Below are 26,532 nucleotides of genomic sequence, written 5' to 3' on the forward strand. Positions count from 1 at the left end.
CCATCAACGAGTGACCCCCACGTGAGCTGCTCAGCAACACTCGTGTGTTTTATATATTTAATGTCTGTAATATTTAACGTCTAACTATATTTAACGTCTGCACTGAGAAGTAATTTATGGTTTTATTTAAGGGGAGCTTCTCAAAAGAGGGCAAAGGTGCTTCAAATTGTTTTCCCCAGAGTAAAGTGCATCTGCAGGCCGTTCTTGAGGAGCAGCTAACACATGGGAGTTTAATAACATGACACCGTTCTCGTTCTGTGACATTCTCCTGGGCATTGCAGGGTCAACGCAGGCCAAAACTTTTGCAAATTTGAAGTTGCGGTTAAAAAGAGAAACACATGCACGCACACACACACACTTTTCACATCATTTATAGACCAGACACAACTTGTTCCAGAAAGAATCAATCCATTTCTCCCGCTTGTACAAATACCCATCAACCAACTTAACCATGCTAAACAGCCAAAGACTTGTACTGGTAACTAGTTTCATTACCACATCATGCCAAAGTGAAAATGAACCTTAATAATGTGATACAAACAAGATTTAAAAATATATATATTTTTAATGTGCTCATTTTTAATGTGGTCAACTTCTCCAGTTACACTCCGGTAAGCGTGACCTATCATCAGTCTTAATAGACTTCCAATGCAACACCAGTTTCTGATTTATTTCCCCCATCCCACATCCTCTTCAGAGTCCATTTCTATTTCAAGCATCAGTACCCAGTGCTTGCAACATCTGCAGGTTGCCAAGCCGGTTTATCTATGGAAAAATGGATAAGAACTACTTGCCAACAGAAAAAAATACACCCTGCATTGAAAACTATGGCTAGCTCATGCTTTTTCCATCTATCTATAAATACGGCAATGCCAGCTGCTAATTAAAGCAGACAGGTTCAAATGGTGTCAAAGTTGTAATCACAACATGACGCCTAAGTCTCTAAATATATATATTAAAAAATGAGGCTAAAAAAACCCTTCAGCCAAAACCCTGTAAAGGGATAAGCACTCTCAGCTTTTTACACTGCATTAAGGAGAACAGAGAGCTGCTGATAAAGGCTACCCTCTGCAGAAAGCCCAAGATACGCAGTAAGAAGCACAGAGAACACAGACCATGAGATCTGCCGTTACGTGGTACTAAAGCCACGCTCTCCTCAGGCTCCCGAGGAGCCCTTTGGCTGCCGGAGTATCTGTCCGTGACGTAAGCTGACAGTAACTGCAATGCAGCACTCGCACGGGCGCCGATTATCTCTGAATTTGTCTTCCAAGGCAGCAGCACTGCCACTCATCCTGAGCGAACTCAAGGGCATGCCTTGAACAGAAATAATTGCCACGTTTAATCTGTCCAGCTGCAATCCATTTCAGATACAACTGTTTGCAATAGGCTTTAGCCTAGATTTTTGTAACAGTTTGTTTAAAGTAGGTAAAATAAATGATTCAATTAGAAAGATAGCCCCCAAAGAACTGGTTTTCAGTAGGGGAGTAAGGACGGTATAATTGGGTCTTGATGTAAGCAGTATTTCTCTGGTTAAGAAAAAAATCTGTCCAAAGAAAGTAGTTAGTCTCGTTAATCTGCCATTCCCAAAAGGATCAAAAGGCCATGAAAGGCACGGCTTGCAGGTCAGACTATAATAAAACAAGAACAAGGTACCTCAGTTGGCAACCCAGGATAAACCAGCAAGACACGTGGGATATATTCCATGCCGTGCATTATTTTCCTAGCCGGGAGATGTGGCAAAACCCTACAGCAGCAGAGGTGGGAAGCACTAAAAAATCCTGTGGAGACTGATGAATTGTAAACGTTAATAAAAACAGAATCACACTCAAGGAGCTCTGGTTTATCTACTAACAAAGCTTTACACCAGGTTTGCTAAAATGTAGGTGAGCTAGGGGCAAATGTAGGCATGAAATAATTAAAAAATGTACTGAGCTGCGAAGAGACACAACGAGTTAGCTGCTACGAAAACAAAATTAAACCTAGCACTATTTTAAAGCACTGAAGAAAGTGATTGAAGACAAAACAGGTACAAACCAGCATCAGCAATTACTCATCCAGTGTCTCCCCCCCCTTACTAGAAGCAACTCTTACAAGTCAAGTCAGCAGTTGCGATGGGCAGGAGGAGGGAGAGGATCCTCAGGGACATTTTTTCTACCAAGAACCGAACGTGAGAAGACTCCGCTTTAAACCTGAAGTGCATACAGAAGGCGGTATGATATGGCTTTCTTTGAAGTTTGACTGCCTTTTGCAAAAGGAAGAAAAAATAATATCAAAAGAAACGAGCTTGCAAAAAAAGGTGAAGAGATCTTTTCAGCAGAAGCTATTTTCCAAGAAGGCACCACCTTCCTTCATCCCGACCCCTGTGTGAGACAGCCTCCAGGGAGTCATACAGACAGGGTGCTCCTCATCCGAATGTAGCTGCTGGCCACTAAAAATACACCTTTCCTTTAAGGTTTTGTTAATAGAGTTGTGCTGGACACATTTCAAACAACTTTGATGCTACCGGACTTTGCCAGGCAATAGTGTGAAACAGTGTGAAACACTGACCTATCTCTAACCTGGAGAAGTCAAGCTGGGGGGGGACTATGACTGCTTGGGGCAGGATGACCGCCTACCTTAGCCATCTCTCTGCCAAGGTGCACTCCAAGCAAAAATGTTCTGACAAGCAGACAGAGACCAAAAGTAAAAGCCTGTGCAATTTGCTCATGTAAAAATATATCCCTCGTAATTTATTCTGCCATCTGTTAGCAAGGTCAAAGGTCAGTCCGAAATCTAGGCAAGCCACCAGCCCTCATGGGTGAGGCGCCCTGCTTTCTGCAGCCAGCGGCGCACAAGTGTTTGATGGGCTCGGGATCTCAGCCAGCTTCCTTTGGCTCTCCGGCCAAAGTGGCGCGGTGCATTTGGAGCAAGGCTGACCAGGGACAGCCTTAGGCACAGGACAAACCCAGGCACAAATGCAGGTCTCTGGATCTGCAGCAGGATGCTGTTATCCACCTTATTCCTTTAGAGGTTTTGGTCCCCTCTGTCTCTATGTGACTGGCATCAACATCTCCCAACAGCAGTTCTGTGGCCCTGGAAAAGGCCACTAGCGCATCCAAGGATCCCTCCTAAAAATAAGAACCACTAGAGAGGAGAACACCATAAAGATGGGCTTAAGGACAGAAATCAACACAGAGTATCTTCCAACACCTCATCAGATGTCAGACCAAGGTCCATCCTCCCTCAGATCACAAAATAGCTGTCTGTAGCCCAGACCTCTCCTCTAGATAAAAGTGTTGCTCAGCTTCACATGCTTATTGGCCACTAAGTATGAGAACTTGGTAGCCAATAGGAAAGAAACACGTTGTTCCGGCACCATGCTCTCTCTGACCCATTCCAAAAGTAAGGAAACGGTCAAGCTCAAAACATGCCAGTGGTCTATCAATTTAGTACAGCCAACACTTCCGAAAGGAAAAACTTCCAGGCTTAAATCACACACAGTCTTCAACCCAGCCTCTCAAACATGCTAATTCATTTATAGCAGGATACGCTTCCTGCCATAAAACATCCATATGCAGAAAATATTACAAACTTCCCTCAAAATCTATATTTAAATTGGCATGATAACGCACTGCTGATACTCACTGCTCATCACTGACTTTTTAAGCAAACTAGAGGTTTAGAAGGTTTAGCCCTGGTTTCTGTTATTTTATCTGCAAACTTTCCTCCATCACCATCCAAACGCTCCTCCAGGAGAGCCACCAAGACAGACACCACCTGTCCTGGTGACTCATGGCAGTGAATTGGATGCGATCTAAGCAGCGTGAATCATCAAGAAGGGCCATTTAAACCAAGTCCAGCATTTTGATAACAGCGTATCACCTTCGTCAACCTGGAAGGCTCTCTTACAGCAGAGAGCATGGGAGGATCCGCCAGGCAAAGAGCCAAGTCCTCTCTCTACAAAACCTTCCTGACGATTGCTTCGGTGACCACAGGGACAACCGCAGGGATAGGAACGATAGTCCTGTCCAAGTGACACAGTTCCCCTGCTCATCTGCATGGACAAGTTACCTCCAGAAAGAAACAGTCTGTTCTCTTCTCAGCCAACACAGTAAAACCAGAGGTCTATAGTCTCTTTAAGCAGAACTAGGAAAACCTTGTTTCCTGTAAGATGCTCTTGACCCAGTGAACCATCAAGCACTATTAAATCCAAAATACTGAACACATCTGTCTGTGGGAATAGGGACCTGAGCTCCAGTTTTACTCCTGGAATTCCCTGTGATGAACAAGAATGAACCCTCCAAATATCTGTGATTCAAATTTTAGGAGAATTTGATTCTCCACTGAAGACTAATGCCATACTGGTGGTGTTTTGGGGAAATTTGGGCAAAGCTAAGGCAACATTTTTCAGCATGCCTCTCTCATAAATGAATGCATTGAGGTCCACAGCGTGAGCCTGAAAGATAAGCATGCTGAGCCTCATCTTCAGAATACGGATCTCCAAAGAGCATCTTCTTGATTTCCCCTAGTAACTTCAGACACCCGGGGTGTGGGGGGGGAGGCAACACTATTACAATTTCTATGACTATGACCTTTAAATGTTTAACTAGCAATCTATTCTTTGCTGTCAAGATAAAGCAGCAGGTGATTAGCTTCACTATGAATCACTATGCCCCTGTAGTGCAATAATTCAATTAGACACTTTAACAGCCTTCAATTTTGTTCAGGATCTGCTTACTAGAGCCATAGTCCCCTCACTACAATTTTGTTTTGCCTCGCAAGCTAAGCAGGGTCAGTCCAGGTCAGTGCTGGATTGAAGGAGAGGTCTCACAGAAAATCCCAGATGCTCCAAGAAATGGGGCTGATGTTTCCGGAGGAGGCACTGTGAACAAGAGCTCAGGGAGAAGGTCTGGAGCTTGTGTCTGGATACAAGCTACAAACTTTCAGTGAGCTACAACTGAGACCTTGACCTCTCTTACTCACTGATCTGAAGATACATGTATTTCACTTGCTCAGGCTATCCTCCAGCTAAATCGGACACACTATTCCTCACTTTTTGTTGTAGCTGTTGCGAATATACTCTTAAGGGGCTGTCCCACGTCTCCAGAAATGGCTGCAATGTGGTGCTGTGTGAACACCTACCCACCTTCACCTTCTGCCTGATCCATTCCTCAGCTGGTGTTACGGTATCAGGAAATTGCTGGAGCAGCTGAATAAAGTTTCCGGTGTACTATGTAACACACAACTTCATCATCATTCAACCACACCTTGATTTTAGAAGTTATACAGGAAAGTATCTGCAAGCTTGAACTGTGTTCTTGACAGCCAAGGCTCCTCCCCCTCCTCCAGAGCAATTTCTTTTCCCCCAACAGCTTGATAAACAATTCTGAAAAGGAAAAACATTATTTCCCTCCTCCCCATAGCTGAGTCAGCAACGGCAACAGCAAACTCCCAGAGCATGCATGTACCCCGCTGACCTCTGGACCTCTAAAACTGTTTCACTTTCCTTCAGCACTTGAGTTCTCCAACCCCAGGCGCAGGCATGATGTACTCGAGTCGCACTCATGCTCGCAGGACCAGCCCCTGATTTCTGCTCCCAGTCCAGAGGGTTACCAAAAGACAAAAATAAATTAGCAGGAAGGGTAAATGTTCTTTCCATCAACCCATTGCCGAAGACACCTACCGAGAATCCAACTACACCCAGTACCTCCTGTTCTAAGCCTGCACCATGAGGCACACAGGTTAAGTTTAAAAATTTACTTTTGTAAGTTTTAGCTTAAAAATTACCTTTGGTCACCCTTTACTGACCATTTCATAAAGCTTAGGAATCTGTTACTGGCTGGAAGCTAACAGGTAAGTGCTTTAGCTCAGACAATATCTGCTCATGGGTTTTGATCCAGACATCCTGGGTTCAAACTCCACTGCCATGGTCCATCCATTAGGGTTGTATAGTCGTAACAATTAAGAAAAAACAGATGACAAGCTTTCACAGAGAGCAATGAAACATTTTTGTTCTACAGCAGGTAGTTTGATCAAAACCTTTTATTAAATATTCTTCCACTTCTTAAACCAAGTGTTCTGCACTATGGAAAGGGTTATTTTTACCTCATACCTATACCTACCCTGGTTGTACTTATAAGGCCATGTTTACTACGGTATGTTTTTTTAATCCAGGATTAGACTCACCAAGAGTCTTATCAACACATCAGTCAGGGGTTTGCAAGGAAAATATTTGTACCGTAAGCTCCAGCATGTATGCACATAGCTTCATTAACATAAACACATTCATCCCCGTAAAAACTGCATTTTCATTAGGGATTGCACTACTATTCACGGAAGTGTTAGAGCAGGGTTACTGCTTAATGAGTGTAATATCACCTGACACAGGGAAGCTCTAATGAGAGCTTTGCAACACTGTATTGCGAAAGGGCTCCAGGACCAGTTACAGCAGGAAGATTTATGTCTAAGACATCTGTACCTATATGAATGGGAGATGTTTAGTTTTACAGGGGTAAAAAACTAAATCTGTGGCCTCGTAATAGAAAGTGAATCAAGACAAAGGAAATTCATCTTACACAGCAAGAAGATAAGCTGGCAAAAAATAAAAGCAGGTAAAGAGTAAAGTCACGTATCAACCTTGTGACTAGAAAGCAAGAAAGATGCAATCTCTTTGGCTTCCACTTAAGTACAAAATCTCATATTTCTTTCTAAGAGGGCCTTAAACTGAGACTCTTATCTGCCATCATAATCTTGCACTTTGGTTCGCACTATAACTGTAAAGGCACAGCATGTAGGCACCACAATCTCCTTCTGTTTCCAACTCTTGTAAAATCCCTTTCGATGCTTTAATCTCTCAGCACTCCTACCAGAAAAACCTAGTGAGTCAGCACAAGCAACTGAAATGCCCAAATACCTGTGACCTGTGCAGAGCTGAGAAGCTCTTCTACCTGAAAGATTTCATCTCCCCAACGCACACCAGCCAATTTTGAGATGGCATTAATGCCTTCAAAACTTGAACTGGTGACTTCTGGAGCTTTCTGCCGAAACAAGGTATGCCACAGGCGTCACAAGTGGAGGTTTACAGGGGGGGAAAGACAGAATAAAGCATATGTTTAACAGCTGGGCTAGGAGAGGCCATAAACCTTTCCTTTTTAAAAGCAATGCAATCTCCACACCACAACCCACGTCCCAGGAGCGTGGGAGCAGATACATCCCTGGCACGGCAGTCTGGGCTCCGAACGCTGTAACTCAAGCAGCTCCTGCCTCTGGTGGGTAAGACGTAAAAAACACTGTCAGCCTGAGAAAAGACATAGGTTGTGCTCTTGTACGCTCAGCACATGGGAGATGGTCCTTTCCTTCGAGGAGCGCAAGTGACTGACGTTTGGTCAATTAGTTCTCTATTAACATGCAGCCGGGGACCTGGTTACGTGAACATTTTTTTTTTTTCCCTTCCTGATTTGATAGAAGAGACATCGAAACATGTTTTAATCTGCAACACAGACTGATAAAGCCAGCTGCCCAACAGACAGTCTCTTTCACGAAGGCTTAATTCTCCTCAGAGAGCTTGAGAGAAGCTTTACTGCCTGCCGGATAAGTCATGTTTACAGCAGATCCTCAGAGCTGCTCAGCCTCCTGGATGAATTTAGAAATGAATTTAGAAATCAGACCAGAGGGTAGATTTGCAGAGCAGTAATTAGCACAGGAGACGATGGAGAAGCAACGGAGAAGAATAATTTAGTCTGTGTCAACATAAGGTCAAGGTCCAGGGGGCTTGTCTGAACTTCTGGGCAGCTCATGGGGAGAAAGGCAGGGAAGGATGAAATGAGGGGGATCTGCACTCCGAAAACCCAACTACTCCCCACAGACCAGCTTGAGCAGCCTTAATCAGCTTTGCAACTCTTCTTCCTTCCCATTTCAGGGCTTTTTTTATTTTGTGTTTAAAAAAAGGCAGGTAGTGGGCACCCCTGACAGGCAGCACTGCCGTGTTGCCACAGTGACTGTAACAGTACACGGTCTACTGGCAGGCAGAGTAGTTCCCTTTCTGCCTTTCTGCTAATGAGTCAGCAAGTGCCTTAACTTAAATAACAGGCCACCAGCTCGATCAGGCTTGTTACTGTGCAATTGCACTGCAGAGCAGATGGGAGAGCTCCTTTTGTACCAGCTGGATTCAACCCTGCTACCCTCTAAAGCCACTTCCAGAAAAACCCAGCGTGGGTTAACTTCAGCCATCATTGCGCAGAGCTCAGCATCACCACTTCCATCTTGGATGGACTGCATCAGCATTTAAACAAAATAGAGAAATCATTAGACAAAGACAAAAAGATATACATGTGAGATATAGATATAGGCAGACTTGCTTAAAAACAAAACTCAGGTCAAAGGACGGCCAGCAACCATCAGGCAGTGCAGCTCCTTCTGGGTTCTCCAGATCCAAAACAGAGCCACAGCACCAAAACTCGTACCTTCCCTCTCATGTGCAAAGAGACTAGAGAATTTGTTAAATCAGTGTCTGTAGGGCTGGTTTATTTGTGCTTCTCTCCACCCCCAGGAACTAAGCATCTTCTTTTTTTTTTAAATCAATAAGAACCTGTTATTTGCCTTCCAGCTACAGACAGAAAGCAGTACGAATAGTGTCGATACCAACACATACTCCTCAAACTACTGCTCCTGGAATTAAATTCAAGAACGCAAGTCCCAGAGTACACACAATAATAGAACACTCAAGAGCACAGAAAGTAGCAAAAAGATTAATTTACCTTATGTAAATAGACAATTCATATTCCTTAGACCCTACTACGTAGAACACCACATACAGATCCCCAGAAGAGCTACATACAGTCACGGACAGATCAACTAAGAGGTGGACAGGTCTTCTTGCCGTGAGTATTGATTGACTTTCTGAAAATGGCAAATGTGCATTAATTCAGGAAGTAAAAAGCGGGTCAAGAAGATAAATAACATAAGTAAAAGGAGGAGCGCAGACCCAGTCCTTTCCAACTTCCAACCTGCCCCTGCCCTCTCTCCCATTTGCCAGGGCATTTCCCACCCCCATCTGCACCTGGTCCAGACAAGCTACTGCAAATCTGACCCAGGAGACAGTCAGCCTACCGCTCCCATTTAAGGGAGGCACAGCAATTTCTGAAAAAAAGCAGGGCTAAGAATAAATCCCAGTGGCCAGAATAAGTACGTGAACTAAGTACAAGGCACATATAAGAAGATTTATTAGGTCTCATGCTGTAACAGCACTGTGAATCATAGTGATGCCCTATTTGCTATCCACATGCGCCTTTAAGTCAATGATAAAAGTTCACTTGGCACAGAAATGTACCATGCAGGGTTTCACCTGCAATGTTTTACTTCTAGCCCTTCCCAATTCACTTGTGTTAATCCAAAAATTGGCTACTTTGGTGGAAAAAGATGGAGCACTCCTGCAGTGTCTCCAAGTTGGTGAGCACATGGGGTTGACAAGCAATTCGCCAGGCTGGGACTACCCCACTATGTCCAGTAAGTTCAGGATACACATTAGACACACCACTGAGTCAGTGATCACAGGAATGCTAACAGCAGGCAATGTTATCTCCAACAACTCCTTTTTATTGGGCACTTGTGGTGCGAACCCTCAAAAATCAAGGCAAGCGCGACAGGAATTGGTGCTGACGTTGCTGTTGGAGCCAGCCTGCAAACGCTGCTGGACAAGGTGCATTGCAGGGGAAGATGGGCTGTTCCAGTGAGTCCTGTTTGCAGGTATGACAGAAGGGCCAGCAAAGGACCCCATAGAGATGATGCCATGAAGGGCAGCACTGTTACTACCCGCAGTAAATGACCAAAGGAAACTACAAGGAGCAACAGGAGGAAGGGAGAGGGGAAGGAAGAGTGCCTGCAGAGCGCAAAGCCACTGATGGTAGGTCTGTTTTTTCTTCCTGTTTTCCACACAAAATGACTACACAATCTGCCATCACGGCCAGACTCCTCTGCGTGGCAGGTTTGCCGTCTCTCCTCTTGAGGCTATAGAAGAGTTAGCAATAGATTTTCACAACTTACACCACAGAGCACGTATGAGCCCTCTGGTGCTAGGCATATTCAGAGGCTGCCTCTGAGAAATGGTACCGGTGACAGTGACCTTCTGGGAAGTCACATACCACCACCCCAGGTCCTTTGTACAACCTGGCTTTCAAGACTAAATACAGGCAGTAGCACAAGCTTGTTTGCTGTGCTCCACAAGCCTCTGTCTTGCTCTTGTTGGAAGTGACACCACCACATCGTTTGATCTAAAGGGATATCCATGCCTTCAGTTCACAAGCAGACACTTCCGTTAAATGCTAACTTTGGTGCTCGCTTCTCTGGGAGCATCTCTCTGGTGGGAAGAGGATGGTAATCAAATTTATTTGCACAAGAGCTTTAATTTATTTGAAGAGCTTCAAAGGTGGAGGAATATTCAGTCACTACCAGTGTGTTCCCAGTTAAACTATGAAGTACAGCTAAGGACCCTGCAACCACACTTCATCACCTAAATCACTAATTTCCTGATAAATCAATGGCTAAAACAGACCGGGTGCTAACATGTGTAAAGAAAAGAAAAGATAGTGAAGCCATAATTGTGCTTCCCATCCAAATACAACTTGTATTTCCTGGTCCCGCATCCCAACTGTTGGAACTCATCTGGGATCATTGGGGGGTGGGGGGAGGGCGGAGATGGAAATGTTAGTTCTGAGGTCTACATATTTTTTCCATGAGGAAAAGGGTCCCTCCAGGGCTGGTTCAGAGGTAAGGAACGTCCTGTCTAATGCCCAGGGATCTGTTCACATTCACTGCACATTCCCTAGTACATTTGCCTACAGTATCTCTTTATTTCACAACAGGTCCTCCTATTCGTACAAACCTCATTCAACTTTCGTTTGCCAAAGACGAACAAAACTGAACAGAACACCACAGTGCTCCCAACCAGCTACCACACAGCTTTGCCTTTATTTCTCTTGACATAGAAGAGACATAAGGTGACCAGCTTACATGAGCGGTCAGGGAAAAATAGTCATCTCCCCTGGCATGCAGGGCAGGCTGCAGGTCTTGGAGGGACCATTTCAGCTGGAAACCTCCAGATGCTGAACAGGGAAACAGGCCGGAGAGCAAGGGGCTGGAAGGCAGCGAGACAGCTTTGCAACAGCCCTGCATGGCCTGAGAGCACCAGGGCTCACGACAGAGAGCCGCTCTGCTGTGCATTCAGGATTATTGATTATCCTCTCCTAATCCCATGATTGAGTGTCTGGGGCAAAAAAAAAAAGTTTCATATTATATACAGATAGCTATTTAAAATCATTAACAGAGATTTATCTCTCTGAGCTAGTCTTCTGTTCTCTGGGGAAACCAGACAGCTGCATAGTAAGAGACTGAAAACTACAATAAAACGAAGAAATGAGCTTCAATAAATCATTAAGCTAAAGCTCATAACGTTTATCTGCAATGTCATGTCCCCACAATCTACAAAAGCAGATGTGTAACTTTTTGTTTTTCTTTTATCAACTATTAAACTGTCATGGAGCCATTACAAAAGACTGAAGCTTCTTTTTAAAAGCACTGAGCATCAAGGATTGCAGTTTCTTGTCATGGAAGGGATACTTGCACGCCAATCCATATCGTGCAAGAAGAACTGGAGCTAAAATATATGGAAACAAACCCTTGAAGGAGAGGCTGTTCACCTTCTGCCGATGTTCTGACAGCTAGATGTGCCCAAAACGTCATTAACAAGGCAGCTCTGTGGGATCAATTTTACAAGCTCTGCTCCATCTGCCCTCATTCATTCTTCTTCCAGTACACCCCATCCCTACATTTCCAAGTGTATTATGTATACAACGAGGCACAGGCAGCACCAGAGCTGGTTCAAGGCCCCGCGGCAATGAAGGCAAAGTCCTGTGTGGCCATGGCACTACTGCCCAGGGGAGGCGGGAGGGGAGGGGAGGTCAGGCAGAAAGGCTGGAAGAAGGCAGACACATTTCAAGAGCAGAAGGAGGTTTCAGGGTCAGCAGTCGCTTTCCTACACCCTGCCTTGCAAGCAGCACTGCTCCTTCCCCAGCCAGCCCTAGCTCTCCCTCCCAAGCCCCAGAACTGCTGGGGAGATTGGAAGTGCCAGGGCTGGCGTGCTGCTCCTCAGGAGCAAGGGTGGAGGAAGGAAAGGACAGCCCTGGAGATATCCCGCCAGGGCAGCCACTGCAGGGATAAGCTGATGGCGGACACAGCTGCGTCCCCAACATCATCCCCGAGAGGCTGGGGCAGGTGGCATAGAGAGGGGCAGCTGCAGCCCGAGGAGACACATTGGCGTTTCCCCAAGACTCAGCAGTTACCAAGAAAGGGGACAGCCACTGCACGTGTTGAACCATGAGCAATGTGCTTGCATGACTGCTCTGTTGAAAGCTCAGAGCTCATCCCCGTCCAGGTAGCTCCACGAACACCGCTGACATTTTCCAGCCTTGCACAGTAACACACTATGGACACAGGCTCTTCACCTCTTTCTCTGGAGCTCTACGGCAGCCACCAGCACAGAGGGAGGCGAAATCAGCCTTACAGGTATTTCAGGGATCCAAATACTTTTTTTGAAACCTCGTTTCCCTTTTTTAGAAGAAGAATAGAGCAGGAAAGCTCTCCACTCCTTCAGGCTTGACATCCAAAAATTAGCATTTGTTTTACAGAACAGGACTTGCTCTATCCCATTTAGACCCAATCTGTTAATCTACAAACAAAAGCAAATAAATACTGAAATTATGACTAAGGGGGATTTCAAGAGGCCTACACCTTACTGTGTTTTTTTGAGGCATTACGAATGGAGTCTTGCATTTATTCTACTGTATTTCCCGCTGGCACAAACGCAAAATTCAAAGCTGTTGTGCTGCTTTTGTCTGCTGCTGCTGATGTAAAGCGTAACTACGTGTTCAATCCAGCCTGGGACGGCTGCTCTTTAAAAGCTAATTTGAAGCATGATTTCCAAAATCCTGATGGTACAAATCTGCGAGCAAATCTTTCTACTGTTCTATGCAAACCCTCAAATTACTGCTATGCTCAAGTCCTTGAAGTCCACCAAATTAACAAGCTCTAGCCCACATGACTAAGGTTCACAGAAGTTCAACCCCAGCTTATGTAAGAGACAGAATTGGTGTGTTTGCCTTTAAAAAAAAACCCACCAAGATAAATACTAGGGTCAGCAAACATGCTGTGCAATATTTAACAAGAAAAAGCTGGGACCTTAACAGGATTTGCAGCCTAAAACTGCTCCTGAAGGCAACAAACATGACATGATCATTCTGACAGCTGTGACAAATTAGGTTTCATTTGCCTGAGAGCCAGCCATGTTCATTTAACTGCAATTACTGGCACGTCATGATCCCCACACCACAGAACGTATCCAGCCATCCAGCCAGGCAGTGAAACAAAGCATCTTGTAGAGATCAATGTGTTTAAATGGTTCTTCTGTAACACCACCAAGCCTTCAAAAACAACCATTTGTTAATATACACCAACAGCTTCTTCAGGTGTTTATGTGGCTCCTTTTCAATCAGTGGAACAACAAAATCTGGTTAAGATGCTTTAAACTCTGCACCCGTTGCCTGCATGCCTGGCTGTCAAATGCAGTGCTCACAGTAGAAGGTGCTATTTAGAGATGTTTACTCTGTCTGGTCTAATCCAGGAGATTTGAAAATAGCTTGTTTCATCCAGCCTAAAATATTATTTTGAAAGACTAAACATATAAATTAACTTTTTTGTATTTGTCTTTATGCCTGAGAACATATCTGGACTTTGTGATCTTATTTAGAGCAGAATCCCGCACAAGTACCTACAATTTCATTAGAACCCTTTCCTTATCCCCTTATACTTCAGCCCCACCAAAGAAGAAAGCCTCATTCAATTACACATGCACCATTTCAACATATTTAGTTGGTGAGCTAATTTAAAGGAAAAAAAAAACCTCCGGGATGTGGCCATCAGCTTCCTTAAAAATTCCTAGATAACACATCCATAGCATGTCTAATCCATTTAGTCACGCCACAGAACATCACTCATTTTTCTTGAAGACAAACTTTATTTATTCCCGAGCAGGACTTTACAAGCCTATGTGTTCTGTAGGCAGGAATGCAGGAGCCCTTATCCATCCGTCTGTCTGTCCATTTGCTGTTGAGGCACCAGCTGCCAGCAGTAACAGGTGTTTTCTGGTTTTCTTCTCAAGAGAAAGTCCCAGGCACTATCTCCAGTGGAATGCAAAAAAACAGTGCGGCACGTAGGGCCCGACACGGAGCTGCATTCCTCTCCGAGCAAGCGGGCAAGACGCCCTCCACCACAGCCTCGCTAACTCAGATGCTTTCCCGAGGATAAGCTGCGTTTGGGTATATGCATTCAAAAAAATTCAGCCAAATCATCACTTGAAAGGCAGTTTTCCCCACTTTTTTTTTTTTTTTTTTGCAAGGCAAAGCTAGTTTATCAACAGCTGCAGAACACAGTACATTTGTGCAGTGCAACATTACCTAACTCTCAGGACACCATCAGCTGAGGCTGAAGACTCTGCTCCGGCAGTAGCTAACTTCTATTCAATGATTCTATGCAGAGAAAATCTTCAAAAGTTATTTTCAATAATTTTTTTTTTTCTTTTCAAACTCTGCAGTGAGCCAAAATAGCTCAAATTTCTGAGAATAAGATATGCAGGGAAAAAAAAAATGAAAACAGCGGGATTAAGAAAAACAAGTGGTGAAGACAAGGAAAAACATGGAAATGGATTTTTGATAAAAAACTGCAAAATAACCCATGACCAAAGCAAACAGCCATGCGACACGCCACCAACGTCTTCTGAGGAATACTTCGCAGCAAGGCATCACACAACTGAACGCAAATTTCAAAATGAAATCAAGTTTGTTTCTGAACTTCAAAGGCTTATAAATGTGTTAACCTTTACTTGCTCTGTGTAGCCCTGCATATTTACAGTGAATTAAGCTAAACAGGGGCTTAAATAACTGTAGGATTCCAGCTTAAATCATTCCTACATGAAGTCCTTCTCATTTTGTTGTACACAGGGCATTTTTAGACAGCAGCTTTCTCATGGTGGAGACTGATGACAGCACCTAACATACTCCAAATGGGAACGTGATACAAGCAATAAAGCAGCCACCCAAAATCTAGTCATGTTGCCCATGTTTACAATGTAAAAAGTTATGTTTATACTGATAAACACAGCTTTTGAAAAGGTTATTTCCCTCCCCCTCTGCAAACAGAAAAGGTTAACTTCATCATCTGCTGCGCACACGTCAAACTATCATGCAAAGGAAGGAGCTGCAAAGAGCACAATCCTGCATTCCTCTGCGCCAAAGGACCTGTCAGAGCACCCCAGCAAAATGCCCAAAAATCCATCCTAAAGTTATACTAACCTGCCTCAAACTCCTCTGCCACAGCCTGCTTGTTTAGTAGACTTAATTTTAAAGCAAGCCTCTGAGGCGTGGGTTTATGAACAAGTCCTCAGATCAGTAAATTCAGAGGTAAAACCCAGCTTACCTTTTCATTTAGTGTAGTCATTAAAAGCAAAGTGACAGGAGAGTTCCTCCCCCTGCCCGCTTTCAGATTAACCCCACTGACACAGCTAAATCACAAAAATTTACTTAGTCATAAGTGACCACTGCACTGCTGAGAGCTGACTCCAGCTAGTCTTTACCCTTATTCCTTGAATTTTTTTTTTTTTTTTTTTTTTTTTTTAAGATAGCACTGGATGCCCACAGGAACATCAGTACTGTAACACCAAATACAGCAGCGCTCACAAGCTAAATTGCCGCCTACGAGGTGTATCAGCAAAGTTCAGAACAACCATTTCATACACGGGCAGGCAAGATGCTCGAAATGTAAGAAGTCATTTCAGCAAAGCCCAGAGATGTGGGAGCCAGAGCTCCTTTGACAGCTGCCTGGCAACACTCTGTTATCTTATATTCATTTATATTTATATCATTTTTAATACACTTACACTTATCCCCAGGTCTCACCCAGGGTTCTCCCTAAAGTCAGTTCGGCACTTTCTGTCGTCGGTTGGCTTTCTACAAGTCTTCTGGAAATAACCGAGTTTTGCCGAAAAAAGCACAAAACTCAAGAGCTTTCTGAGAGCAGTTTTTGGAACAGGCTGTCTGCTCCTTCCAGCCTCAGTTTTGCATCGCAAAGTGCATTTTGGCAGGCTCTTTCTCAACAAGTACCTCTCACGGCTGCTACCTTTTGTCAGCATCCAGCCAGACACTCAGCACATTTCATGAAGAGATGGGCTGTGCAGACGCTATTGGCTAAAAATATCAGTTAATGGGAAGCTACTGTAATATTAAAAGTATTTTTATGCTTAAGAAGCATTCAGGTTTATTCTCCTGTCAATAAAAACAAGGCAAACTCAAAATTCAAGAGGACCTTGATTTGCCACTAGGTTTTCCAAATTAAAGAAAAAATGTTCAATTATTTACTTCTGGGGAGAGAAATCTCCCCCCGACCCACTTCCCAACTTAAAGAAAAAGAAAACATAATCAGTGTCCACATAAAAAACACGCTAAAGCCCTTTGGGCATTTTATGAAGAAGCTATTTAGAGTAAGGAACATGGGCATTCTCTATCCTTGTATTTATAATGAGGCTCCACCATCCCCAGGAGCTAAAGCAGAATGAAAATGGGTCACATATCTAATTAGCACTATTGAAGCATGAAGCCCAAACATCCCTGAAATGTAATAGATTTTTTTTTTAATAACTCCAGCTTCATTAGAATATCCCACAGTCACATCCCACAGATGCCAGAATATCCCACAGATGCCAGAGCTTAAATATCCACAGAATATCCCACAGATGCCAGAAGCTTAAAAAAAGGGTACCATAAAGCAGGCATGTATCGGGCATCATGCTGCTTTACTACTGGGGAAGGGGAGACAGTGCTTTTGACAAAATCTAATCTATTAGCTAAAAAAAAATGAAGCGATTAGTCAATTGGCCTAGCACAGCCTGTTCTTTAATCACTTTTTATTATTAAGGAAAAAAAGCCAACACAAGCCTCTTGACTACAAAAACAACATACAGATCCACAGGCGTGAACGAAGCATGTTCAAGGGCAGTTTCTAAAGCAGACAGCCAGACAGAAACTGGTGGGTTCCCACTCTTTCTCCCAGCTGAGATGCCCACACGCTGTCCCAGGCTTTGCCCCCTTCCCCACGTTTATTAGCCAGCTGGTAAGGGCTCCGCAGCAAGCCCCCCACCCAGCTCTGTGCTTGGCTCCACTCCTCATCCGCACCTCCCTCCCACGCCCAGGTATTGCCATCCAGGTGTCAGACACCACCAGGCACGTCGGGCTGTCGTAGATGAACGTGTTTAAATTACAGGTGTGTGCGCTGGCAGAGAGCACTAATGAGCTTCTCCTCCTGCTTACCGAAGAGAAGACACAGGGAGACTGCATGTGTGGGTGGAAGGGAAGAGAGGCGGTGGACAACTTTTCCTCGGGTGCGTTTACAGTACACAAGGCTCCAAAGAGGGTGCATGAGCACCTGCACGTCAGGCTGCCATGCTTTGCTTTCCCCTCCACTTCTATAGCCCGCTGCTTGTTCTCACCTCCCAGGGCTTGCTTTTACTCCAGACAGGCTCAGCCTCCTGCATCCAGCACCCAAAATTTCATTTGCTTTGGGTTAGATGAATGCCAGTGAAGCTATGGGGAAGCACCCCCAGAGATTACCCAGCAGCTCTGTCCACCCACCCGAAAAAACACCCAGTGAAGACTTCCACATGCAAACCCTCTCTCTTCGTGAGCGGGACTCTGCGCTTCATTTCAATCAAAGTCAACAAGCCATAAATGCCACTCACCCGTAAGGGTTTGGAAGTCACTACAGCCTTCTGGAAAAAAAATACCATGAAAAAAAAATCAGAGAGGGGAATTAATTGAGCCTGCAGCTGTCTGCTCTACATATCAAACGTCACAAAGTTCATGTTGCTGCACGGGATTTTTTTTGCACAAGAGATGAGCAGGCGAAAGCTGAGCGAAAACCAGAACAAAGTGTTTACTCTGCCCATCCGTGACCGTGCTCTTACCCCGCAGGCAACTGTCTTTTGTGGGACTTGGCACGTGAGCACTTTGATGCGTCTCCTGTACCAATTTTGCATGTCTGTTTATTACAGTGAGAAGTTTTTTCCTTTTTTCTTTTTGTTTAAATTCTCTAATCACAGTGGAGAATGAGGCACACAACTGTATGCAAGTGGAACCTACAGTACGTTATTTGGTTTAATCTAAACTCCCTTACCTGCAAAGGGAAGCAAAAATAGACACTTATGCTTTGATTATAGAGACATGTATAAAAATTTGTATCTTTTTTTAATGGTGTAACATGGTAGTTCACAAACCACCAAACTCTCCTAAACTGCTCGCGTGTGGTGGAAGTTAGAGCTAAAGCAGAGCAAATAGCGATGGATAATCCTTGCCGATGATGGAGATCGGCAAAGGCTGGAGATCACTGGTCCAGCATCTCAAGTCCAGACCTCACGTTATCCCTGCTGGGGTAATAGTGGCCATTTTTATTGCTTCTATTGGTAGAATTTAAATTACATTAGTACAAACACAACTTATGCCAAAAGTTACTCTTCACAATTTCTTCTCTAATCAAAATTTACTCTTCATCACTTTACTGTAATACCAATATTAACGATATGGCTGTGAGGAGACTCAGCCACTAGCAATCTCTTAAGCAGTTTGGACTGTGTAATGCTCGACATGCCTACTTTTTTTTTTTCCCCAAGCAAATTGCCCAGCAATTGGTTAAAGTGGTTCCAGAAGTCCTGAGACCGAGTTTCCTGAGTAGCTCAGGTTCCACTGAAGCTCTCCCTCACCAGCTCAGGCAGCTCGCTCTGCACGCTGTTCTCAAAATGTGGCCTCTTGCTTAAACATCTAACTGGAAGATGACCTGTGATGTGCTTCCCACCATGTTTGATACTGGGACCTCCAGGCTGTGAAAACTGCCTTTCAGGGCATTGAGCCCATATGCCCAAACTGGCCTCCTTGCTGTCTGAATTGCACGTTCAAGGTTTCCTACCCAAGGCAATGGACACAGCCTGTGAGGAGCCAGGAACAGTGTTCAGAGCCTCTACCACCAGAAAGCCCCATTTACAACAGAACAGAAATAGCAGAGGGGAGGCTTTCAGTAGAAAATGCGATGAGTATAGAAAGCAAAAGAGTAAAAAGCTCTGTCAGCACATTTCATAGACAGTCTTTTTAATGAGGAGATAAACAGATAAAGCTTTCAATCCATGTATGGAGGGTTTTTTTTTTTAATTTGAAAAGAGGCTAACCAAGCACACGGGATTCAATAGAAAACAAAGGCTGAACAAAACATTTTCTGACAAAGCATAAACAATCTGAAAAATGTCAATTCTAGTGCCACAGAGAAACCAAAGGTTTCCCCCACTCCCTACCCACCCTATTTATTTTCTTTAATTACTTCTTCCTTTCAGACATCAGGCTGCGCAATGAAGTTAACAAGGACGTACAAAAACCAACCCCCAGTTCTGCGCAGGACCCCCAGCTTTGCTGCAGTAGCACTGGGAGTCAGAGCAAAGACTGGGAGCAAGCTAACCTTTCGTACTGGAGACAGATCCAAGCCACACAGTTTGGATCCAGAGCTCCCCAGATGCCAGAGACCTCCACCAGTCTGCCAACACTTCGTTCTTACTACACAGTTGCCAGCTATAGTATCTGCCACCCTCTACAACCGTTTGATGTGCAAAGAAGCTGTCCTACCACTAACATGCTAACTGTTTCTTAAATGTGCTGCATCAGATTGAAATCAGGTGTGTAAATGGGAAGTCAACATTCAAAAGCCAGCCTGCAGCTATTATGCAACAAGAAAGATTTCTTCCTATGAAGATGATTTTAAACACAAAATTTAAAAAAAAAACATGAGATGGGACCCAGACAAGCAACTTTGCAAAGGAAAGCCCTCTCTTCAAATGCCACACAGCAACAGCGAAGTGCTCTCCCACCAAGGTTTCTTCCATTGTAAGCCGGGATGGTAACCTCAGACGGGGGGTGGCAGCTTATGTTCAGTGGCCCGTTGAATGTCCCCCCTCTTCCTGTTGACACTCACCCTTTGAGTGGAGTCTTCAAATGAGTTATCTCCCATGCACAAAGAGATTAAAAGCCAGCAGCCTCCAGTGAAAGGCTTTATATCCTCTGTCCTGTGCTCTCCTGGGTAGCTTGCAATGCCTTCAAATTTCATATATGGCGTCTTCAAAGATAAATGATTTAGGGGCATTTTCAGCACAATCAGAATCTGCCCTGCAAGTACCACCACAGGTTTATCCCTGCTGTTGTAAGAAACCGCATGCACACATATAGCTATGGACTTTTCCCTAGACAAGGTGATACACATCTACACAAACCCTAAACTTGAAAATGTAAGCAAAACCAGTTTAATGTGCAAAATTCAACTGACAGTCATACTCCACAGAAAATAAATCTTGTTTTGGGGTTTTTATGTTTCAGAGACTGCATTTCAGATTAGCAGAAGAAAACCATATCCTGAAGAGCTAGCCACAGAAACCCATTACAAACACATATACACTTAAAAATAAGACACTGCTGCCAGACATTTTCAACAAACTGCAAACTTACTGCATATTCAGCCATCCTGAATAGTCCCCAGGGATCATTTTCTATGGTAATATTCAAGATGCGTAAGTGTCACCATGTAGGAAGCAGCATTCCTGTAACCTGTTACCCAGGTTGTACACACCATGTAATTCAAAGCATGTAGGTTTTTATTTTGAAGCAGTGAAGTAGGGCTAAAAACTGCCTCCTGCATATAGTTATTAATACAGAAAAGTAGAATTAAATAATTGCCTACATGTCAGATGAAATAAAGTCTAATGTGGTTCCTAATTTATAACAGCTGGACCAAAATTATCTCTAGACATTAAGGGTCATGATCAGAGCAGCGACTACACCATCACAGACATCCAGAGTGGTATTTCAGATTGCCTGCACTGCGAGGCCAGCAGACCCTGGCTCCCTGTACAGCAGAGCCTGGTTTTAGACCCACTGGTGCAATGGCCTAACTCAGATGCTGTGCCTGCTTCTGCCTGCAAAAGGAGCCGGCAGCTCCGTTCAGCAGGAAGCCCATTTTACTCCTTGTTCTCTTGAATGAAGATGCCATGGTACGTGACTATATGCATCTTCATCGCTGTATAATGCAGTCTGAATACAACCGCCCCAACTCTCCCTTTCTCATCTGGATTTGTTCAAATAGCTAGTTAGAAGGGTATTCTTCCCAAACGACAGCGTAAGCAAACATTTGAGTTTGTTACAAATTCTTGCTTTCTTGCTTCTATTTTGCAGAAGCAAGCTGGGCTACATTAACAAGAGCAGTGTACCAAGGGAAGCAATAAATTCATCACCACTCAGGCTTCCGAGTCTGCAGAGATTTGAACAGTCTACCCAAAAGTTTTGGGCACAAAAGCTTTCCATTCACAACAGGGAGATCTCATTACAGGAATTCCTATGTGAAATTCACAGTCTGAATTGAATAAGAGATCAGATAAGATAACATGGACATAGACTATTTCCAAAAACCTCTTCAAAATACCCATGCTCTCTAAATAGATGCAAAAGTTAGATATATCTACCTAGGACTACAGATGGATACATCAGCTCGCACCAGTGATTGCTCCTAAGATCATGGAACAAGCCCAGATAAATGGGAAACTGCACAATGAAGTACCCACAGCAAGGCCAACTCTCTAGAGTATCCCAATTTATTATAACAGTTGGCCAATCCAACATGAAGTATGATCTTTTTGTTGCATCTGAACCCTAACTTTTGAAATATACCCTGTACTGCCTTCCTCCAACACCTTTTTTTAATTTGAAAGCTGACTTTGGTATTGAGAAACCTGCGTATGCTACTTATTAAGTTTTTGAAAAGGAATTCAACAGTTAAGCACTTTTTTAACTGGGTATTTCATCTGGCGCAGAGCATTCACCTCTCACTCCCATCAATACAGGAATTTGTTAATGGACTTTGCTTCAGTCCCACTCACTTTCATGGCATACATCTACAGCAAAGAAGTTTCTACACAGAAGGCAAATTTCCAGCATTCACTTTCAGGCTACTTATCATGAAAAATACAGATATATTCCTTAAATATTCTATGAATCAGAGCCATAACTCAAAGCCAGAAAGAATTACCTTCTCCAGACAACATTCAGCAACCCATTCCCTTCTTGCCCAGCCTGCCAGCTGCCTTCGGCACAAGCAACCATGTTCCTCCTTTTAATTGTCTGCTCCTTTGCTTCCTGTGGTTTAGTTCTTTTCCCATTTTTCTCCTCACCTTTCCTGCTCCAGCTTTTTACAGGGGTTATACAGGGCTCCATCCCCAGACTGTTTGCTCTCTGCACTTTGCTCAGCTTCTTCCTGGGGAACCAAACTCCCACTGAAATAATTTTATTGTGATCAGCAGGAATGCAGCATCCTCAACCCTTGAAAAAAAAAAAAATCTGTGTTTTCAGTATTCTCAAATATAAACATAAAATAAACAACTTGACATGGATGACTCAGATGAGCTTTCCTTTTCAGTCTTGTTCTCTGTCTTAAAAGTCTTGGATTGCTTCCATTTTTTGATGATGTTCAGGCATCACTTTAATTGAAACACTGCCAAAAAAAGGCAGACTCAAAGCACACTCTAGCCCCATTTCCTGATCACTGGAGACATGGCCACCCGACTGACAGACCTAGCTATGGGGGGCTGCTTTCTGCTTAACCCTTTCTCCAGATCGTTATGTCCAGGCTGTGCTTGTGGATTCCTTCTGAAAAAGCAGCAAAGGTGTGCTTTTCCCGTCAATCCTAGTATTGAAGCTCATAACTAAGTCTGTGTTTCAGTAATGCTAATATCTCCTTTTTTTGATATGTGTACTGCTCCTTCATTCAGATTTAGCTTTCCTTCCCTCCAGTCTAGATTTACCAGTGTATTTAAAATCATTGCTTTCCTTCCGGTTTTGCATTTCTTCAGTGCCTCCATCAGGCTTACGCTATTTCGACCTTCGAGGACTACATCGTGCTGTTGAAGTGCCAGCTCCAGTCTCAAGTTGGCCAACCAGTCTAGATGCCATTGCTCATTGGTAAATTCACAACATACACCAACCTGATTTTTTTCTAATGAGCCATCCATTCATTTGGTCACGTACAACACACACCTGTCTGTCCTCGCAGCTTTTGCTGTGCTCAATCAGTAATTTTCGGTTCTTGCCTATAGTATTGATACTGTTATAGTTATACACTGTAAGTATATGGTGGAAAAAAAAAGCTTTCACTGGGTTCAGCGCTGTACAATCTTGACTCAATACAAGCCAAAGTAACCCTACATTTATTAAAAACTGGCCACAAAATAGCTCAAAATATTCCAAAATATTATTATAACTGAAAATACTCCCAACTATTTAATAAAAAACATTCCCTGCCCAATTGCTGCTTTTTACTTTGGAAGTCTGTCACAATAATAGCAGCACTGATACTAGCATATGGAGCAGACTGCAGTATTTTAAAGTTGCCAACAAGTTTAAACAAACAAATTGCAGAAATTAAAGTTTTGCTTAAACTTTCTTCCCAGAAACAAATACTGACACTGGATACAAAATATGAAAATGCCAAGCCAATACAAACACCAAAGGAGACAAAACAAAACCAGGCAGGAATTCCATTTTGGCATACGTGACAACAGTTTTATGCCTGGATCACAAAGCAGCGGTTTCACTTCTGAAAAATGAAGTGTCTGTACCCCCAGGTAGGTAGTGAAGCACTCGGCAAGACCGGGGAAGATGATGCAGAACGCTGTGTTCCCTCTGCTCAGTGACTCACCAGGTAGACACTCGCCAGATCTTTTCTGGCAGTGTTTTAATTGCTTCACACAGGGCAGACTGGCAGTTCCCGGGGGTAGCTCTTCCTAGTAAATACTACGCCAGCAGATTACAGACTCCATGAGTGGACAAGCCTTGGAGGCAAAAACCAGGGTGTGCAACTTCAATGATAGAGACTTGCTTTGATGTGACCTATAGGATTAACCGTAATCCTGGTGTGACTAAATATGTTATTTGCGATCTTTATTGCCCAAAAAGGAAAATTTAATGACACCTCTACTTCTTTTTGCTCTTCCAGGCTAGCAAAAGACTGTGCAAAAAATACTATGCAATACACTTGGACCCTCTTTCACACTAGCTGGTTACTTTTCCCCCTTGTTTGGATGGATCCTGAAGCAAAACTTAAAGTATCAAGACATTAATAAAAGAGCAATCCAGACATCCTTGTTAGTATTTCCTCCGAACAAAATGCATTCTGTCATCCTCAGGTCCATGCGAATGCTGCCACACACTTAACATCTCCATTTGCCTGCGCAGACACTGCACAGACAGAACGGAGCCCTCTTCTGCATGGAGCCCTTTGAGTTACCTAACACGAACCATTCAAATTAAAACATGCATAAAGCAACTCAATCTTGAAGCACTGTCATTATGTTTCCAAGCCAAAAGGCAAAAGCTATGCATCTGAACAGCGAGCTCTGGCTGAAGTAACCCGTCACCCAAAAATGCTGCATTAAGAGTATGCTGAATACAGCACAAAATTTTGTGAAGTTATTTTGCTACGGGACACAATCACTTCAGACTAATATTAAATTTGGCCACTGCAAGAGAAGCAGCAAGCAATAAGGGAGATTACAAATAACCAAATCTTATCTCACGACCTTTTCAATCAGATGCTGAGTAGCAACTTATCTCAGTGACAGATCATTGGGATCATCAAGGTTGCTCCATCAGATTCTCCCTACAGTCCAGTCTAATACTACATCAGCAAGTCAAGTCAGGACACAGCCATTTCACTTTCTCCTTTAATTGAGATTTTGCAAAAGAGAAGCACTTTCTTAGGGCTTTTTTCTCTGCTCAGAGGAGGCCATCATATTCACACTTAACTATCTGTAGCATTTACAGGCCTAAGTGGTCCAGGACCAGGTTGTCTCAAAGACATTCCTATGGGCTGTTCTATGCCATTGCTCGTGCTGAGTATGGTCTGGGTACTCTGAGTGGGACTAACAGCATCTCATACAGACGGTTTCATTTTAACAGTACGCAACAGACTCTGGCTTCTTTAAGTCCCTTCTGGCCATATTTTCTAGAACTAACTTCCAGAACTTGAGGCAGAGAGTCTCATCCATACATACCCTGGCTTTGCCTCAGCCCAAACCCTACAAGCCGAGAAGTTTTGGTTGCATACAGTTAAGTGGTGGATGTGAAACCAAGCACTTCAAGCAGCACTGCACCATTATTCAGAAGCTATCCAGATAGCAGCAAAAACCAGGACCATAAGAACACACAGGCTCCTGAGCCCAGGCAAATACTTTCCAACTTAATTGCTTTTCCTGCTCTACAGATTACCCCAAAGTCATTTATCCCAGCCTGCATTCCTTCAACTGCTTGCTCATGGTAAGTACTTGCTTACTTAGCTGTCCTCGGTCACGTACGCAGCCTGCACAGCTCCCTGCCCATGCTCCGCCTCGCCTGAAAATAAAGCAGCTCCTGCTTGAGCTGATTTTGAGTAACAGTACGCTCTACCTCACGGTTGAAAGCAAACTCATACAGAAGGTCTGAGAGGCCACAAGACCATTTAGTGGAGGGGAAAACAGCACCCAGGGCAAAAAGGCTAAACTGCCCTATAAAAACACTTTGCAAACTCCGAGGAGGAAACCTTTAAGTATTAGCGGCTTTAAGCAATAGGAAATCATGTGCCTAAATAACCCTGTGGAGTTGTACCCTCATGCCAAGGCTTGAAGGTTTTAGCCTTACATTGCAGCATAGCCATCTTCTTGTGCAACGGCAGGCTGATCCCAGGAAGAAAAATCAGCTGTGCCCTACCCATATCTAAAAGGAGGAGGCGCTCTGTTTAACTGCTGTCCTGGTTTCCGCTGGGATAGAGCTAATTTTCTTCCTAGTAGCTGCTATAGTGCTGCGTTTTGGATTTAGTATGAGAATAATGTTGATAACACACTGATGTTTTAGTTGTTGATTAAGTAGTGCTTACACTGGTCAAGGACTTTTCAGCTTCCCATGCTCTGCCAGGTGCACAAGAAGCTGGGAGGGGGCACAGCCAAACTGGCCAAAGGGCTATTCCATACCATATGGCATCATGCTCCGTATACAAGCTGGGCGGAGTTGGCCAGGGGGCAGCAATCACTGCTCCGGGACTGGCTGGGCATCAATCAGCAGGTGGTAAGTGGTTGCATCACTTGGTTTTTCTTGGGTTTTGTTCCTCTCTCTCTCTCTCTCTCTCTCGTTGCTTTCCTTTTCATTACAGTTTATTATTATTTTATTTCAATTATTAATCTGTTCTTATCTCAACCCATGAGTTTTCTTACTTTTGCTCTTCAGATTCTCTCCCCCATCCCACCGGGGGGAGGCTGAGTGAACGGCTGTGTGGTGCTGACTGGGGCTAAACCATGACACCGCTCAGGTTCAAACAGCCTCACAGAAGTCTAGCTCAGTAGCTCCTATC

The 26,532-nt window shown here is 43.8% G+C and overlaps 1 protein-coding gene across 9 annotated transcripts in view; it reads right to left on the minus strand.

The window, feature by feature from the left end:
* The window catches only part of MTSS1 (MTSS I-BAR domain containing 1), a 128,077-nt gene that overhangs the window by 47,170 nt on the left and 54,375 nt on the right, over positions 1–26,532 (minus strand). For 4 of the 9 annotated variants that reach the window (XM_075495243.1, XM_075495242.1, XM_075495249.1 and 1 more), the window contains one exon: positions 17,816–17,845. The exons of the other annotated variants lie outside the window; for them this stretch is intronic. In XM_075495243.1, the coding sequence (XP_075351358.1) occupies positions 17,816–17,845 (30 nt within the window). The remainder of the gene's footprint in view (positions 1–17,815; positions 17,846–26,532) is intronic. 9 annotated transcript variants of the gene reach the window in all.

This window comes from Mycteria americana, chromosome 2, assembly GCF_035582795.1.
Source record: "Mycteria americana isolate JAX WOST 10 ecotype Jacksonville Zoo and Gardens chromosome 2, USCA_MyAme_1.0, whole genome shotgun sequence".
NCBI lineage: Eukaryota > Metazoa > Chordata > Aves > Ciconiiformes > Ciconiidae > Mycteria > Mycteria americana.